The 16,143-nt window shown below is 54.3% G+C and overlaps 1 protein-coding gene across 1 annotated transcript in view; it reads left to right on the top strand.

The window, feature by feature from the left end:
- Positions 1 to 16,143, top strand: part of SRRM3 (serine/arginine repetitive matrix 3) — a 56,385-nt gene that overhangs the window by 9,191 nt on the left and 31,051 nt on the right. The window contains exon 2 of the mRNA XM_045460384.1: positions 12,004 to 12,268. Within this exon, the coding sequence (XP_045316340.1) occupies positions 12,036 to 12,268 (233 nt within the window). The 5' untranslated portion in view covers positions 12,004 to 12,035. The remainder of the gene's footprint in view (positions 1 to 12,003; positions 12,269 to 16,143) is intronic.

Below are 16,143 nucleotides of genomic sequence, written 5' to 3'. Positions count from 1 at the left end.
TGGAGGCTGTTGCCTAGCAACGGGAGGCGCATCTGGATCGATGGGAATGGCAGGCGAGGCTCCAGCCCCCAGCCCGGCTCTCTCTTTGATCTCACCCGGCCCAGCAGAAACCTGGGGGGGATGCCCAGGGCAGCCTGCTTGATTAGAGCTGAGTCAATAGAGGGAATTTTCCATAATGAGATTGTGTGGGCAATGGAGGCAGCTGCCCTGGCTTCTCCTGTCACCCTCCCCAGTGGGTGGAAGGGGCTCGTCTGTCTGTCCTGCACACATCCCTCCAGCTGATTACTCCTGGAGCTGCACATCACCAGCAACTTTGATTCTTCTAAGTCTTGGACTGCCAGAGACTCAGAGCCCAGCCCTTCCCTGGCCCCAGTAGTATCCAGGCTCCTGACACTTCGTCCAGATGGGGAAACTGAGGCTCAAAAAGGAAAAGAGATCTGGTCACACAGCTTCTAGCTCATCTTGCCCTTCCTCAGCCCAGCTCCTGGGTGTGAGCCTGAAGGATCAGGTCCTTGAGGGGAGAAGGGGGCAAAGGGGATAATGGAAGCTGATGTCAGCCCACGGGCTCCTCTGACTTCACTCCATGTTCAGCCCCAGAGGCCAACTAGGAAGAGTCCTCAGAGAGCAGGGAGTCCTGGCACACAGATGCCTCTCCCTAGGATGCCTCACCAAGGCCACCTGGCTTGGACCCTCCCCAGGACACAGAGATCACCTCTCTGGCAGCCCATGCCACCAGTGACAGGTCAGCCATACAAAGCTTCTTTCTCAGGCTCCCTATGCCCGAACCTCAGATATCCATTCTAACTCAGGCAGCCACAGGGACACTGTCTGCTCCCTGGCTGAAGACTGCAGCTCCCGAAGGCTAGCGAGGGCCCGGAAGAGGAGTAGAGTGGGCTGAGTGGGATGCGTTCCTTTGTTCCACTAGGGTGAGGGGAAGGGAGTCTAATAAACTCCTTGTTTGTGTGGTCTCAGCACTGGTCTACACACGCCTGCCTTCCGGGTTGAACTGGTCGGCGTTATTGTCAATGACCAGTATTACACGTCCTGCTCTGGTCCACTGGTCTATAATACTGATCTGCGTGGGTCTGTGGGTTCCCGCACTGTCCACTGTTGATGTACCCAGTCTGAACTCCAGCTTCAGGCTCTCTGTGGCCTGTCCTGGGCTACACTGGTCTGTACCAGATCTCACCTGGGCTGAATTGCCTATACTGTGTGCTCCTCTGTAGGGAGCAGAAGGCCGAGGCCTCCTTGTCTCTAGGGACCAGTCACCGAAATCCTCTGCCCTGGGAACCCAAACCAGAGCCAACAGGAGCAAAGACAGAGGTTCTGGGCTGATAGGCAGGGGCCTGGGTCCCAGGGTAAGTCCTTTGTATCCATTCAAGACAAGCTAAACTCCAAGGTTTACAAAGTATATGACAATGTGACCTCTGTGAAAATGTGAGCACACGCAAAGTCTGGGCATACTAAGAGCAGTAACCAGGGACCTTTCCTGCTGAGGTCTCTGGCAGTGGTAAAAACAAAAAAACAAAAAAACAAAAAAACAAAAAAACAAAAGGAGTGAGCTCCCCATCAGTGCAAACACAGGCTGACTTTCAGCAAAATGTCACAGATGGTTTAATAAAGGTTCACAGCTTGGTTGCTTTGTGCCAAGCCCTGTGCTGGGCACAAGGGACACAATTACCCTTGGAGAGCCCTTGGAGTCACTGCCCTCACTAGCCCAGGGAGCAAACAGTCACAGTAGGACGAAGAGAACTGGAGAGTAGTAGCCAGTGGGTAAGGCTCTGAGAGCACAGCAGAGGAGCGTCCCCCAGTGGAGGTTGCAGAAGGCTTCCTAGAGGAGGTGATGCTTGTGCAGAGTCTTACAGGAAAAAAACGGAAAGGGAAGGGCATTCGGGGCAGAGGGAGCAGCGTGGGCCAGGGTGTTCTTAGGTGGACCAGAGTGTCGTGCGTCTGAGACACAGGGTACCTGGACAGATTGTTCAGGACCCAAGGGCCAGCTAAGCTGCCTGGGCTTTGTCCTGTGGACAGTAGGCTTGCCCGCCCTCCCTTGCCTGCCCTGGACAACCCATCCTGGCTCTAGGGACTCAGATAGCCCGGCCGCATCCATTCCATGGCAGACCCAGACTGCAGGGAGGGGACAGCTCAGAGCCCTGCCCGGGGCCCAGTGCAGGGCTTGGATGGGGGGGACCGGAGTGGGACCACGAGTGAGCGCTGCAGCCCAGGCTGTGGTGCCAGCACCCCTACGGGCCAGGCTGCCGGCCCCTCCTAGAACCAGCCGTCCAGGCCCAACCCAGCCAGACCCAGCCCAGGGGCTCCGGCCAGAGCCTGCCTCTGGCTCCAACAGGGGCAGCAGGAAGCTCTGACTGCTGAATAATTGAAAGGAAGGCTTTCAGCGATTCTCCCTCCCCCCTGCCGCGTCTTCTCGAGGGTTGGGTAACAAATAGCAGTGCCAGCACCTCCCAAGAGAGGCTCCAAGGCAGGGAGGAAGCTCACGCTGCTAACCCTCTCGTTGCCAGGCTGGCTGAGTACTTCCTCCCAGGCCTCCTGCTGCAGCAGGTACTGGTCTCAGTGGGTGGCTGGCTGTGAAAAGCCGCCTTGTTGGCCCGTCTTTACAAGTTGGTGCTGATTTGGAGAGGTACTCATCTACCTGGTCCCGTTCTGATTTAGACTGATCTATATGCCTTACTGGTTAACTCACGCCTGTCGTGGTTTAGACCGGTTGGCATCATTTATGGGGAAAACTAGCGGTTAACACTTACTCATAGAACTTACTGTGTACCCTTAATTTAAAGGTGAATTACGTCACCCCTAAGCAGGGGAGGGGTGTAGGTATTTATATGAATCCCATTTTACGAATGAGGAAACTGAGCACAGAGGTTAAGTCGTTTTAAGGCACACAGGAGATGACTTGAACACGGGCTGGCTCTTCGGCCACTTGCTGGTCTGCGCCTGACTAATGTGCATCGGGCTGTCCCTTAGGGCCAGACCGCTCCATCCAAAGGGCGGGGATCACCAAGAGTGAGGGCACTGGGCAGCAAGAGAGAGCTTTCCAAAATGCAAATCTGACCATGACCTCCCCAGCTCAACAGCCTTCACTGACTTCCTATTGCCTGCAGGGTATGATCCTAGCTCCTTGGTTCCCACCCCCCAGCCCCCTGGCCCGCTGTGCTCAGCCCTGCACAGGCCTATGCTCTTCCCTCTTTCCTCTCCAAGCCTTCTTCCCACGCACCCCCACACTGTGCCCACAACTTCCTTCCTTCCCTTCTTTGTCCCACCAGCTCCTACTTCCACTTCAAGATCTCGCCTCCGGGAAGACCTCCCAGCTATGCCCCTCCCCACACCCCCCAGCTCAGTTGATGTCTCTGCCACATCTCCCATCCCAGTACTTATCTTGCTATATTATAGGCATCAGTACATTTTCGCCTGCATCTCTTATCCTCTGAGGGGCCCTGGAGGGGCCACTTGCTGAATAGCTATGACACGAATGAGTGACCCGAACCTAGAGCTGAGGGTGCTGTTACCTGGCCCCGTGGCCCGTGGCCCCCAGCCCCACCCTCTTGCCTGGACAGCATAGGTCTTCCAGTTTGTTGCACCCGCTACTGGATTATCTTTACCCCCCTCCCCATGCTCATGCTTGCGGGCTGGAGGTTTGGAGAAGGGTCCCCACCGGGAAGGGAGGGGTTAATAGCGTCAGTGCCAAGGGTGGGAGGAGGCTAGAGGCACACCTGGATTCCTCTGCACAGTGGAGATGGTCTTTCTTTTCCAGCTTCATAAAATATCTTGACACACAATTATTGTTGCACACTTCCTTCTACGAAGACCTGGACCCAGTTTCACAACCTAAGTACCTGGGTTTCCTGTGGGTAAGGTCCGTCACGTTTCTGACAGCCACCAAGAAATTTTTTTCCTCCAGGAAACTCAGGAGGCGTGTCCCTCCCCACCGCCCTCTCCACACACCGGGCTCACCCTGTGTTCACAGACGCCGCCTGCACCCCATCATGCAGGCCATGCCATCCTGCCCCTCCTAGTCCCAGGTCCCTGGACCCTGCCGTGTCTCTGCCCTCAGCCCGTGCTTTGCCCTGCCTGTGCTCCCCCTTCCTTACATGGACAAGACTCACCCTTCAAAGGGCCAGTTCAAACATCCTTGCCTTTGGGAAGCCTTCTCTGAGCATCACCAGCAAAGACAGGCCCTCTCTGGTCTCTCTTTTTGCTCCCCCAGCATGGAAATCAGGATCTGTCTTCATAACAAGCATGTCACTGAAAGAATGAATGATCCTACCACGTCATCAAGTAGGGAGTATTGTCTTCAGTTTACAGATGAGAAAACTTGAGGCTTGGGGAGGTTTAATGACTTCCCTTGGTCACCCAGACAGAAGCGACAGAACTGGAATTCAGGCTCAAGTCTTCTGACTCTGAATTCAGAGTCTTCTTGTCTACCCCCCATCCCTGTCCTGAGCCAACAGGAGACAGCGGAAGGACCTTACTGGCAAGATGGCGGTTAAATTGTGCGTGGCCATGGATCTAGAGTTTGCTTGAAGCTGTGGCCTGTACCTTGAGGGGGCGGTGGCCCTGAGTCCTGGCACTATCGCTGGGAAGGTGGGTCTCTGGCGCGCAGGGGCAGGGAAACGAGCCCCCAGGAGAAGGGTGCTGTGCTCTGGGCCAGACAGGTTTCTGAACCCCAGGAGCAAAGGCAGCCCCTGGGGGCCTGCCTTGGGGTGCCCCGGTGCTGGGGGCTGAGAAGATGGGGAGGGTGCAGTGGCCTGTAGGGAGGGAAGGGAAAGCGGCCGGGGTCAGTCCGGCAAGCCCCCTGGAATGGTGCCCATCCCCTGCCCTGGCCGGCCTCTGCCCTCTCCTCCCTCTACAATTAACTCCCTGGTTCACTCTGGGGTTTCAGTCTTCCCGATGTAATGACAACCCCCAAATCAGGCCCAGGTTATGGGCTCCTAAGTGCCAGACCCCCTGACCTGAGGCTTCCTAGACATCTTCACCCAGATTTCCGGGGATTCCTCACACCCACCGTGTCCAAAAAGAGGACAGTCAACAACCACCAGTATTCACTGCACGCTAGGCACCCACTGTGATAGCGTTTCCCAGGGGTTAGTCCTTTACAGCAAATCTCTGGGGAGGATGCTATCATTAGTTCCATCTTACAGGCAAGGAAACTGAGGCACAGAGTTTCAGTCACATGACACTCAGCTCATGAGTTCCCAAAGAGCCGCCCTGTCTCCCCCATCAAACCAGAGTTCCCCAGGACAGGGCCCACGCTCCCCCTCAGAAGCATATGTGTCCTGCGGCCGCCTCTCCCAGGCCTGGCCAGGTCGCTACTGACCTGAGCGTCCTACCCCTCTGAGCCCCAGGGTGAGTGATGATCTCATTAGCTGAGAGGCCTCCGGCCCTGTCAGCAGACTGGACCCCACAGCACAGAAGGGCTGCTTCACTTTCACTTAATCTCTACCAGCAGAACTGGACTTGAAGGTACCAGCAGCCAGAAAGTGTTCCATCCTGTTCTCAGCCAGGCCTCAGTGGAGCCCGGCTTGGGTTGAGGAAAGGAGGCAAGCCCAGGGACTCAGTCAGGGCTCTGGCCCTGGAGTCACTTCCTGGCCAGCAAGAGAGGAGATGCTCCCCTGCCTGCCGGCATTAAATTAGAGTTCCATGACTTCATGTGCATATGGGTGTGGCTGGCCCTTGGGACATGACCCAGTGCTGAGGACAGCTCTGACCACTGACTACATCAGCAGGAAGAGGATGGGCTGAAGGCTTGGCAGTATACATATGAGTTAGCATTACCTAGATTTCTAGAGTAAGAAAGGACCCACGGGACCTTTGAGTCCAGTGTCCTCATCGTCCAGAGAGGGAGAGTGACTTCCTCGGGGTCTCACAGCCAATCAGCAGCAGAGAAAACATTTCCCATTTTCTGCTCCACCTCTAAAGGACTCAGTGTGAATGTCCCCAAGGACCTCAACATGTTATGGCTCAGGCCCCACATCTGCCTGCTTGACCCCCACAAGCTCGTCACTCCCGACGCACCCCTCATTTGCCCTCCACGCTCCCCATCACAGTAAATGGCCTGCACCATCCATCTGGTCTCCCAAGCTAGAGACCCACTGTCATTCAAGACACTTCCCCCTGTCCTACATCCAGCCAGTCATGGTCCCGCCAAATCTACCCATTTCTTTCTTCCTTCCTTCCTTCCTTCCTTCCTTCTTTCTTTTCTTCCTTTCATTTCTTCCTTCCTTTCCTTCCTTTTCTTTCTTTCTTTCTTTCTTTCTTTCTTTCTTTCTTTCTTTCTTTCTCTTTCTTTCTTTCTTTCTCTTTCTTTCTTTCTCTTTCTTTCTTTCTTTCTTTCTTTCTTTCTTTTTTAAGTTTATTAATTTATTTTCAGGAGGGGTACAGAGAGAGAGAGGGAGAAAGAATCCCAAGCAGGCACTGCACTCTCAGTGCAGAGTCCTACATGGGGCTTGAACTCATGAACCATAAGATCATGACCTGAGCCTAAATCAAGAGTCGGACGCTTAACTGACTCTTATCGCCCGCATCCATTTATTTCTTGAATTGAGGTCCAGGCCTCATGTGCTTTAGTGTCCCTGTCTCCAGCCCTGCCTCACCCCTTCTGGGAAGCCATCCCTGACCAACCAGGTTGAGCTGCAGAAACTCCTCAAATCCTTTGATCACACTACACCACTGGTCTCCCAAACCAGCCCATGAGCTCCCAGACTTTCATAGGGTAAGGCCCAGAGTAGATGCTGGGTGGGCATTTGCTGAGTGAGTATAATGTCTATCTCGTGTTGGAACATTCCTGTGATGGGGAATTCACTTATCCTGGGATGAAATGAACTGCTTAGTTGTTGTTTTTTTCAAGGCTTGATTGCTAGGGAAAAAAAAACAAAAAAATCCTGTCTCGGACTTAGCTGAAGTCTGCTCTAGATGACTTCCCTGCAGGAGTCCTGGCTTTCTTCTGGAGCAGCCCAGATTGTCTAGGTCTTTCCTCTTCTCAGTGTGATCGAGGACTCACTCACAGCACCAAGGGCACTTGAGAACTTGTTAGAAATGCAAATTCTCAGACACCACCCCAGACCTACTGAATCAGAAACTCTGAAGCTGTGTTTTAACAAACCCTCTGGGTGACTTTGACGCCTAATAAAATTTAGCACTGCTGTTCTAGACGCCAGCCCCCAACTGCCGGTCCAGAGATAGTTTGTATCAGAATCACTGGGCAAACATTAACAATGCCCCAGAGACTTGGATTCAGTAGGTCTGGGGTGGGTCCCAGGTAGGATAGACATATAAGATACGAGACACCCAGTTAAATTTGAATTTCAGGGGTGCCTGGGTAGCTCAGTCGTTTAAGCGTCTGACTCTTGACTTCAGCTCAGGTCATGATGTCATGGTTTGTGAGTTCCAGCCCCACATCGGGCTCTCTGCTATCAGCACAGAGCCTGCCTCAGATCCCCTCTCCCTCTCTCTCTCTCTCTCTCTCTGCCCCACCCTCGCTCTCCATCTCTCAAAAATAAATAAGCATTAAAAAAAAGATTCCCTCTTGGGGCGCCTGGGTGGCTCAGTCGGTTGAGCGTCCGACTTTGGCTCGGGTCATGATCTCACGGCTCGTGAGTTCGAGCCCTGCATCGGGCTCTGTGCTGACAACTCAGAGCCTGGAGCCTGCTTCTGCTTCTGTGTCTCCCTCTCTCTCTGCCCCTAACCCACTCGCATTCTGTCTCTGTCTCTCTCATAAATAAGTAAACATTTTTTAAAAATTAAAAAAAAAAAAAAAGATTCCCTCTTAAAAATTTTTCTGAATTTCAGATAAACAAGGAATTTTTTTGGTATAAGTATGCCCCAAATGCGAAATTCATGAATTTCTAGTTTAATTTTACTGTGCATCCTGTATTTTCATTTGCCAAATCTGGAAGCCCTACCTCATTTTAACAAGCTTCCTCCACCATCCTTCAAGTATTTCGAGATAGGGATTCTGACCACCTGTATATTCTTATCACCTCCCCTTTCTAGACATTGTGTTTTTGTTGATGTAGCCTACGAGAACACACACTTCTGGCACCACGCTATGATACCGACTCAAATTGGGTCTGTGACCATTGAAAAACCCCTAAATCCTTTCTAAATACGCTGCTTTAAATTATGTCTATCCCATTTTTAGAAAGTGAATTCGGGATCCGGTTTCCAAGTGAGGGATTTCTCACTGTCCTGCTCAACCTTCTTCAATTCCTCCCATCTTTCCAGCCTGTTGAGTCCTTCTAGAAACTGATTGTATTTAGAAGCTTTCCCACATGCTGTCCTCTATGAATCTGATCATCAGATTATCAATGTTCCATCCAGTCAGTGGTGAGCATACTGGATCAGACATGGGTGAGGACAGAGCCCTGTCCTGTGGTCCTTCACTAAATACCTCCATCGAATGTGACATCAACCCATTAACCAGCTCCCTTCGAGCACAGGTCAATCTATCCGCCAATTACAACGGTGCAGAACAGGATATTAGTTCCAATAAATCGCAATCTTTCTCTCTCTTTATGCAATTTCACAGGGATTCCATAAAAAATAATGTCAAATGCCTCTCAGAGAGACCGTGTGTCTGCAGTAACTCCCCGGTCCGCAGGCCCAGCAACCGCAACTTGGAAAGAAGCGGGTTTCACGTGCAATGACTCTTAGGGGCCTGGCCCCTCGTCTTGGGGTTCAGGGGTCGTCCTCCAATCCCCTGCCTCTGATTCCTGTCTAGTGGCCTCCAACTCACCAGGTGAAGCTGGGAGAATCCACCGTCTGTCCTAGTGAAAATCCAGACTGTCCCTGCCCCCATGCCTATGCACCTCTCTCTTTTACTTCTTAGAGACACGTCTGAAAGATTACTGGACAGCCCAGCAATCTCACTTAGCCAGGTGTTCTCCTGATTTTAGGGATAGAACAGCTCGGGGTCTGGAGATGTGTGCTCAGCACTGCTCCCACCAGCTTCCCCTCCCCTGCCTTCAAGGAGCTCAAACAAACTTCTAGGCAAGGGCACCACGCCCATGTCAGAAGGAAAGAGTGCAAAGCAGCATCGCTCAGAACCTGGCTCCCCCGAGGCCTAAGCACTTTATCCCTATACCCTCAGCACGCCTCTTCCATTGCCAGTGCTGGGTAGGCTCTGGGGAACCAGAAAGAAGGGATCCATCCCCCCAAAGCGCTCACAGTTCAGAAGGGGGGTCAGATGCAAAGAACAAGTCAAACTTCCGTTATCTATAGAGGGGAGGACAGAGCTAGAGCACAAGGAGATAATGACTCACCCTTCCTCAGAAGCAGGGACAGCTTCCCGGAGGCGGTGACATCTGGGCTGGGCCCTGAAGGATGAACACAAGTCCCCCAGGTGGCAAAGTGAGGAAATGGAATCCCAGCATAGGGGAACCATAGGACACAAAGGAGTGAACACATGCCTTGGGACAGATGACCAAGGCCAAAGGGCTGGATGTTGTTTGCAGGAGGTGTAGCAAGGAATAAAGTTGCAGGACAGCATAAGGCAAAATGCGAAGGGATCTTGCAACCCATATTAAGGACTATACCAGGTAGTCCTCTGTCCTGCCTCGTGTTGTGATATTTTCTGTTTGTTCCATCCACGTGCACTGGGCACCGCCCGCTCGCTCAGGCACTTTGCTGGCACTAGGAGTTGAAAGCCAAACTGTCCCCAGCACAGAGGGAGCCAGACCCGTGAGTCCACAGTGATAACAGTGAGTGGCAAGGGCTCTGGCAGGACGGCACCAGCCACGGGGTTTAAGGGAAGCCTTCGAGAAGGCGGTGATGCCTATGGGCAGTGACTCTGGGGACACAAAGGAGTCAGAAGAGAAAGAGTCCCAGGGAAAGGGAGCACTGAATGGAAAAGCCTGGACACAAGAGAGATGTGGAATCTGTGTGGCAGGGTGTCCGTGGGGTGGTTACAGCTAGACCAGAAGGCAGGCCGTGGCATGACTTTAAGCGACCGGAAGCCACCAGAAGCTGTTACTCAGGGCATGACACAGTCTGATTTGCTCCTGGACTGATCTCTCAGGTTGCTGATGAGGGGGCGGGGTGCGGGCAGGATGCCGGAGCAGCAGATCAGAGTGAGGGGCTTGGATTTTGGTGGCAACAGGAGGGGAGCGAGTGGATAAATGGAAGTGATACCAAGAAGGGATGGGGGACCAAACTTGCTGACAGGTGAGCTGTGATGGGCCGGGGCAGCAGGGGTCTCCAAGCTCCACATGTGTTCCTGGCACAGGTGACCAGCAGCCAGAAGGGTCACCCATGGGCCAAGCACTATGGCCAAGGCAGGTGGAGAACAGGGCTCCCAGAGCTCTGTGTGGGGCTTGATGAGTGTGGGATGCTTGTGGGTGACCCCAGGAGAGGCCCTGGTGGAGCTGGGGTACAGGGCTGGGCTAGGACAGAGGCAGGAAGCTGGCAGGGCTTAGGGATGAAGAGAGAGGTTAGAAGAACAGGTTTGGTCTGTAAAGTCCCAAAAGCCTTCCTCTCCTGAAAAATCTGGATGATGCTCCCAGGCACAGGTAGGGACCAGAGGCTCGGAAAGGGTGACATCCTCAGGGTCACACAGCAAGGAGTGAGGAACCTGGCCTAGAACCCAGGGACTTGGGATTTAGGGGGATGGACACATGAGCTTATGTTCTCATCGCCACCTCATCATCCCTGTCTGTCACTCTGTCCCCTTCTCTACCTTCCAGGTTTTGTGGCTCTGAACACCTCCCACCCCATCACTCTGAGGCCCATGAGGGGAATGTGTGTTGGGAGGTTGTGTTGCAGGAAAGGCCCCGTCCAGGATGTCCAGACATGCCCAATCCCTTCTTCCCACCTCCCTCCACCCCTTCCCTCTCTCCCATCCCACTCGCTGGGAAGAAGGCCTCCCTGTTGCTTAGCAACTAGCTGGAGCCTAGGAGAAAGGAAATGGAAATAGCTCAGGAGGTGCCTCCCCTCTGTCAAGATAGGTCCTTGGTGTGTGTGTGCGCGTGTGTGCGTGCGTGTGCTTGCACGTGTGTGTATGCCTACTCTACTTTGAGCCTAGTGTGGAGTCTTACCTTTCAAGACATGCTGACGCCCACCTCGCCCTGAGCCTGCAGGAGGATGTGGCTGTCTGGAAAGCTAATGTCAGTGCCAATTTGGTTGTATCTTCAGAAGCAGTGTTTCCAGAACAAAGGAGGGGACAGACCTGTGGGGCTTCAGTCTGGATCTGGCCCACCGCTGGAAGGCTGGCTTTGGAAAAGTTGGCCAGATCAACTGCAACCTACATCTGTGGTGGGCATGCAGTTGACTTCATCTTCCTATCTCCGCAGGGCTGCCCTGGGAGCTGGGGACACACGTGACCGCATGGGCCAGCAGGACAATGGGTGTTTGGGGGGAGAGATGGGGGGTTCAACTGAGGCTGAAGGGAAAAACAAAAATAAAACAAACAAATTTTACCTGGGGCACCTGGCTGGCTCTGTGTGAAGAGCATGTGAGTCTTGATCTCAGGGCTGTGAGTTCGAGCCCCACGATGGGTGTAGAGATTACTTAAATAAATAAATAAATAAATAAACAAACAAATAAATAAGCAAACAAGTAACCAAGCTTAAAAAAGAACAACAACCTAACACGTTTTCCCAGAGACCAATGCGATTGCCTACAACCACAAGGGAGTTGCAAGCAGAGGCTAGAATTCAGGCCCAGGAACTGGTACAAGGGAGAGAGGGTTGCCCTAAGCGGTTGCTAGGTCCCTCCCTGGAGAGGACTATTCCAAGCACAGGGCCCTTAGAGGCCATCTAGTCCAACCTGCATGGACCCACTTTACAGATGGGAAAGCCTGGGGTCCAATCTCCCCTCATGCCCTGAGGCGTGACCCGAAGGTGCTAACCTGACGTCCGCCCCCCTCTGCAGCTTGAGGGGGAGCGGATTAGAGCCATGAGTGGGCCTTTAAATCTCCAGGATTAACCCGCGCGGAGAGGAGCTTAGCAGGTGGCCGAGAAGTGACCATCCCGCCTGGTGTCTGTGTCTGTCTCGCAGGGCCGAGGCCAGCGGCTCCGGGGCCAGCCGCCATGTCCTCCACCGTGAACAACGGGGCGGCCGGCATGCCGTCCCCACCGGACGCGGCGAACGGCTTCCCTCAGCCGGGGGCCTCCTCGGGGACCTGGCCGCGGGCCGAGGAGGAGCTGCGCGCCGCGGAGCCGGGCCTGGTAAAGCGCGCGCATCGCGAGATCCTGGACCACGAGCGCAAGCGGCGCGTGGAGCTCAAGTGCATGGAGCTGCAGGAGATGATGGAGGAGCAAGGGTGAGCGGGCCACGGGGCGGGGCGGGTCACGGGGCGGGGCAGGGCGGGGCCGGGCGAGGCTCGGACTGCAGTCAGGCTGGGCGGGGCCACACTCGGAGCCAGTCCGGGTGGAGCCACTGCAAGGCCAGAACTTGCCTTCTTGTATTCATTTATCAACCGTCTTGGCCGCCTGCTCTACGTCAAGCTCTGAACTAGGCTCAGATTCACAGAAGCCAAGGAGACACACAGTCCATGTCTTCCAGAAACATCCAGTCCGGGGGGGAGAGAAGCATGCAAACACCTATGCTAACCAACTCAAGGTCTCAGTTTCCCCTTCTCTAAAACAACTCTATTGAGCTTCCTGGACTGTGCCAAGGTGGGTGCTGCAGCCAGGCAAGAGGGGACGATGGGCTTTTTTTAGTACAAGGCTACCTGTGGTTTCAGCAGAGGAACCCCAGCCAGCAGCCACACCCAGAAGCTTCAGTGTTACCTGTCCAGTTCAGACCCAGTCACAGGGACACACAAGTGCGCCAGCCACCGTGCTGCACAGTGTTGGAGCTGGATCAGGGTCACTTCCTCAAAGACTGCCCCTCACTCCCTCCCCGACTGAGAAGAGAGACAACTATGTTTAGAGCCAACTCCAGCATAAAACGGATTGGAATCGTGGTTAAAGGACAGGACAGGAGAGGACCAAGCACTTCAGGAGCTCCGAGGAGAGATTCTGAGAGGAGACATTCGAATGGGCCTTGAAGGATGAGTAGGAGTTCGCCAGGGCTTGTGCATCGATCAGTCAGTAAGGCTCTTTTTAGGGACTTTCCTCAAAAGTCCAGTGGAGACAGGACAGGCCTGACACATGGGGCCGGAGGCAAAGAAACAGAACAAAGCCATTCCCATTTGTGCAGCTCTAAGGAAAGCTGGTGGTCTTGAGTTTCCATTTTGTATCTACCCTGAGGATTTTGAAACTATTGGGCTGGCTGTTGAGGGAGTCAAAGTGAGGAGCAGGGCCCGCCCATCAGACTGGCACTGTTGGGGAGCTGACAAGTTGGAAATGCCCAGTGCACTGGGGCCCGGAGCCACACTGGGACAGACAGCCTGTGTACAGAAGTGCTCCTAAGCCTCGCCTTTGTCGGTCCAGGCCTCTGGGCTCCCCAAGAGGCAGCCAAGACATGGTTCACCATCACTATAGAGCCCAGGAAGACACTGAGGCTCAGACAGAGACAGTCCCTGGCTGCAGGCAGAGCCAAGGCTGGGCCCAGATCCAGGGTCCTCAGGGAGGCTGCCAGGCAGGGCCCCTGAGACACAGAGACTTGGTGTTCATCTCCAGCTGGGGACCAGGTGGGGGTGGGGGGGTCCCTGCCAAGAGGGATAAATGGATGGAAAGCAGCTGAAGGCAGACGGAAAGGAGGCTTACAGCTGGCAATGATACCAGGTTTGATGAGCCGTGGATGTGGACAGAAGAAATGAGATCCCCAGGGGCAGGGTCAAGTAGGGGTGGGAAGGGGAGAGCCCACGGACCTTATTTCAACCTGCAAATCCCAATAAGTTGGGGAGACTTGGGCAGTGAAGGGTTGACAGGCAGGTGGGCGAGTTGAGGGAACAGGAGGGGCGCCTGGGCCAGAAGAGGGCCAGCCTTCTGCGCTGCATTCTTGGAAACTATCCCCTCCCCCTCCCACAGCCCCACCTCCTTCCTGAGCCCCCTCTCTCCCCCTTGAAGAGCCCCATCCTCCCAGGGAATCCCTAAGGCACCCCTCTCATGGTGCTCCTCCCCTCCCCAAGCCTCCTCCCCCAGCTGAATCTCCCTCTCCTCCAGGAGCCCCCAGACCCTCACGGCACACAAGAAGGTCATTCCTGGATGAGGGCAGCCTCACCCAGAGGGGACGGTCAGGCAGAGGTCATTTGACCATGACCTCAGTGTTGGTCCCCTGGCATCAAGGACCGTACCTCTCTGGGACGCACCCACTAGGTCTCCAGTCAGGACCCCTTACCCTACCCAAGCCCTCACTCCAGATGGTCCTTAGCCTGGAGTCTCCTGTAAAGCTAGCTCTCAAGTCACCAGTGCCTCCCCACCCCCAAACCCCTAGCGGCAGCCTGGTCAGTGGAGGGCACAGCCACTCCGAAACCCAACAATCCAGAACTGAGCAAGCTATGGCTACTGGGAGTTGTTCTACGTCCTGTGGGCTAAAGATGTACAGGGCTCTCCCACCTCCAGCCAGTCCCCAGAAGGTGCTCCACAAACACTGGGGACCCTTGCTCTGTTACAAAATCCGGTCATTAATATCCATTTCTACAAACACTGGTTCATTCGAGTCTATTTACCAGGTTCTCAGGCATTTGACAGATATTCCCACCAGTCACAGGAACACACATTCTTTGGCCCCATTAAAAAGCAATCCCTTTCTTAATATTGATGGATGGATGGCTAATTCACTGGTGATTGATGCTGCATTGGAATCACCTTCACGCAGCCTGCAATCACCATGGGGCCAGGGACAGAGTCCCTCGCCTGTGTGATGTGCTGTTCCCACCCCAGCCCCAACCTGTGCCCCTTCCTCTGCCCCGGAGGCGGGCAGAGCCATGCTCTGGGGCTTGGAGCTTGGAAGCCTCCCTTCTCCCTGTTCTGTTTCCAAATCCGTCAAATGGGAAGAGGAAGACCGCCCACCCTCTCTGAGCTGGAGTCAAGAACAAATTAGTGACCCAGGGACCCAGGAAGTGATTACGTAGAAGCATCCCAGTCTGGGTGGAGACAGGCAGAATGAAACATTTTCAACTCTGAGGACCTCTTTTAAGATGCAGTATTCTGGGGCATCTGTGTGACACAGTCAGTTGGTTAAGTGTCTAGCTCTTGATTTCACCTCAGGTCAGGATCTCACAGTTTGGGAGTTCAGGCCCCGCATCGGGCTTTGCTCTGATGGTGCAGAGCCTGCTTGGGATTTTGTCTCTTTCTCTCTGGCCCTCCGTCGCTTGTGTGCTCTCTCTCTCTCTCTCTCTCAAAATAAATACATTAAAAAAAAATTTAATGCAGTGTCCCCTCACCCTGCCCCAGCCTCAGAGGGCGGTCCAGGAAGCAACGACGAATTTGGCACATCGTTCCCTCGTGGCCCATAGAGTGGAGGCGAGACAAGGGAGCCAGGTTGCCTGAGCCAGGCGGCTGGGGCACTGAGACAGGTGTCATTGCTGTCCCTGTCCCCAGTCCCCTGGCCAAGCCTTCGACTTCCAGTCTGGCTTTGGCACGGCCGCCAGGCCTCTGCATGGCAGGCACTGCCACCTTCACAAGGACGGGGTAGCAGCCTCCCTACCTCGGCCTTTGCCTCTGGGAGAACAGGGAGATGGACCGGAGGTGATTCCCGACCTGGGACACTGCTGACCTGGCAGGGGTGTGGGGTGGAAGAAGGCAGGGAGCCTGGGGCAGCTAGACCCTCGGTCCCTCCTGCTCTGGGACAAAGGGTCCTTGGTCACTACTATTTATTGGGCAGCTATTATGTGCCACGCACTGCGCAGAATGCTTTGTAAGCATCATTTCCCTTAATCCTTGTGACAGCCTTGAAAGACAAGTTACTGTCCCTTTTCACAGATGTAGAGGTCAAGGTCACAGAGCTAGAAAATGGGGGGTGCCAGGACTCAAACGCAGGACCGCCTGGTTCTCGGACCTCTTCCCTTAATCACTGTCCAACGTGGCCTCAGCTGAGGGCTGACCTCAAGAGATACGAGGGAACAGGAGACTTGAAGGCAGAGGTTGTACCTGACACCTCTTTGCCCAGTAACCAGACGGTCATCCCTGGGTCCCCACCTTCTCCTAGCAAGATGCTCTGGGGCATAGAGGGGTCCTCCCTAAGCCTCCAAGTCGATTCAATCCAGCACTCCTGGCCTCCCAATGGCCTGCGCTGAAGTTCGTCAAC

The sequence above is a fragment of the Leopardus geoffroyi genome, chromosome E3 (assembly GCF_018350155.1).
Source record: "Leopardus geoffroyi isolate Oge1 chromosome E3, O.geoffroyi_Oge1_pat1.0, whole genome shotgun sequence".
In the NCBI taxonomy this organism is placed as follows: domain Eukaryota; kingdom Metazoa; phylum Chordata; class Mammalia; order Carnivora; family Felidae; genus Leopardus; species Leopardus geoffroyi.
This window is presented reverse-complemented; position numbering and strand designations above follow the sequence as displayed.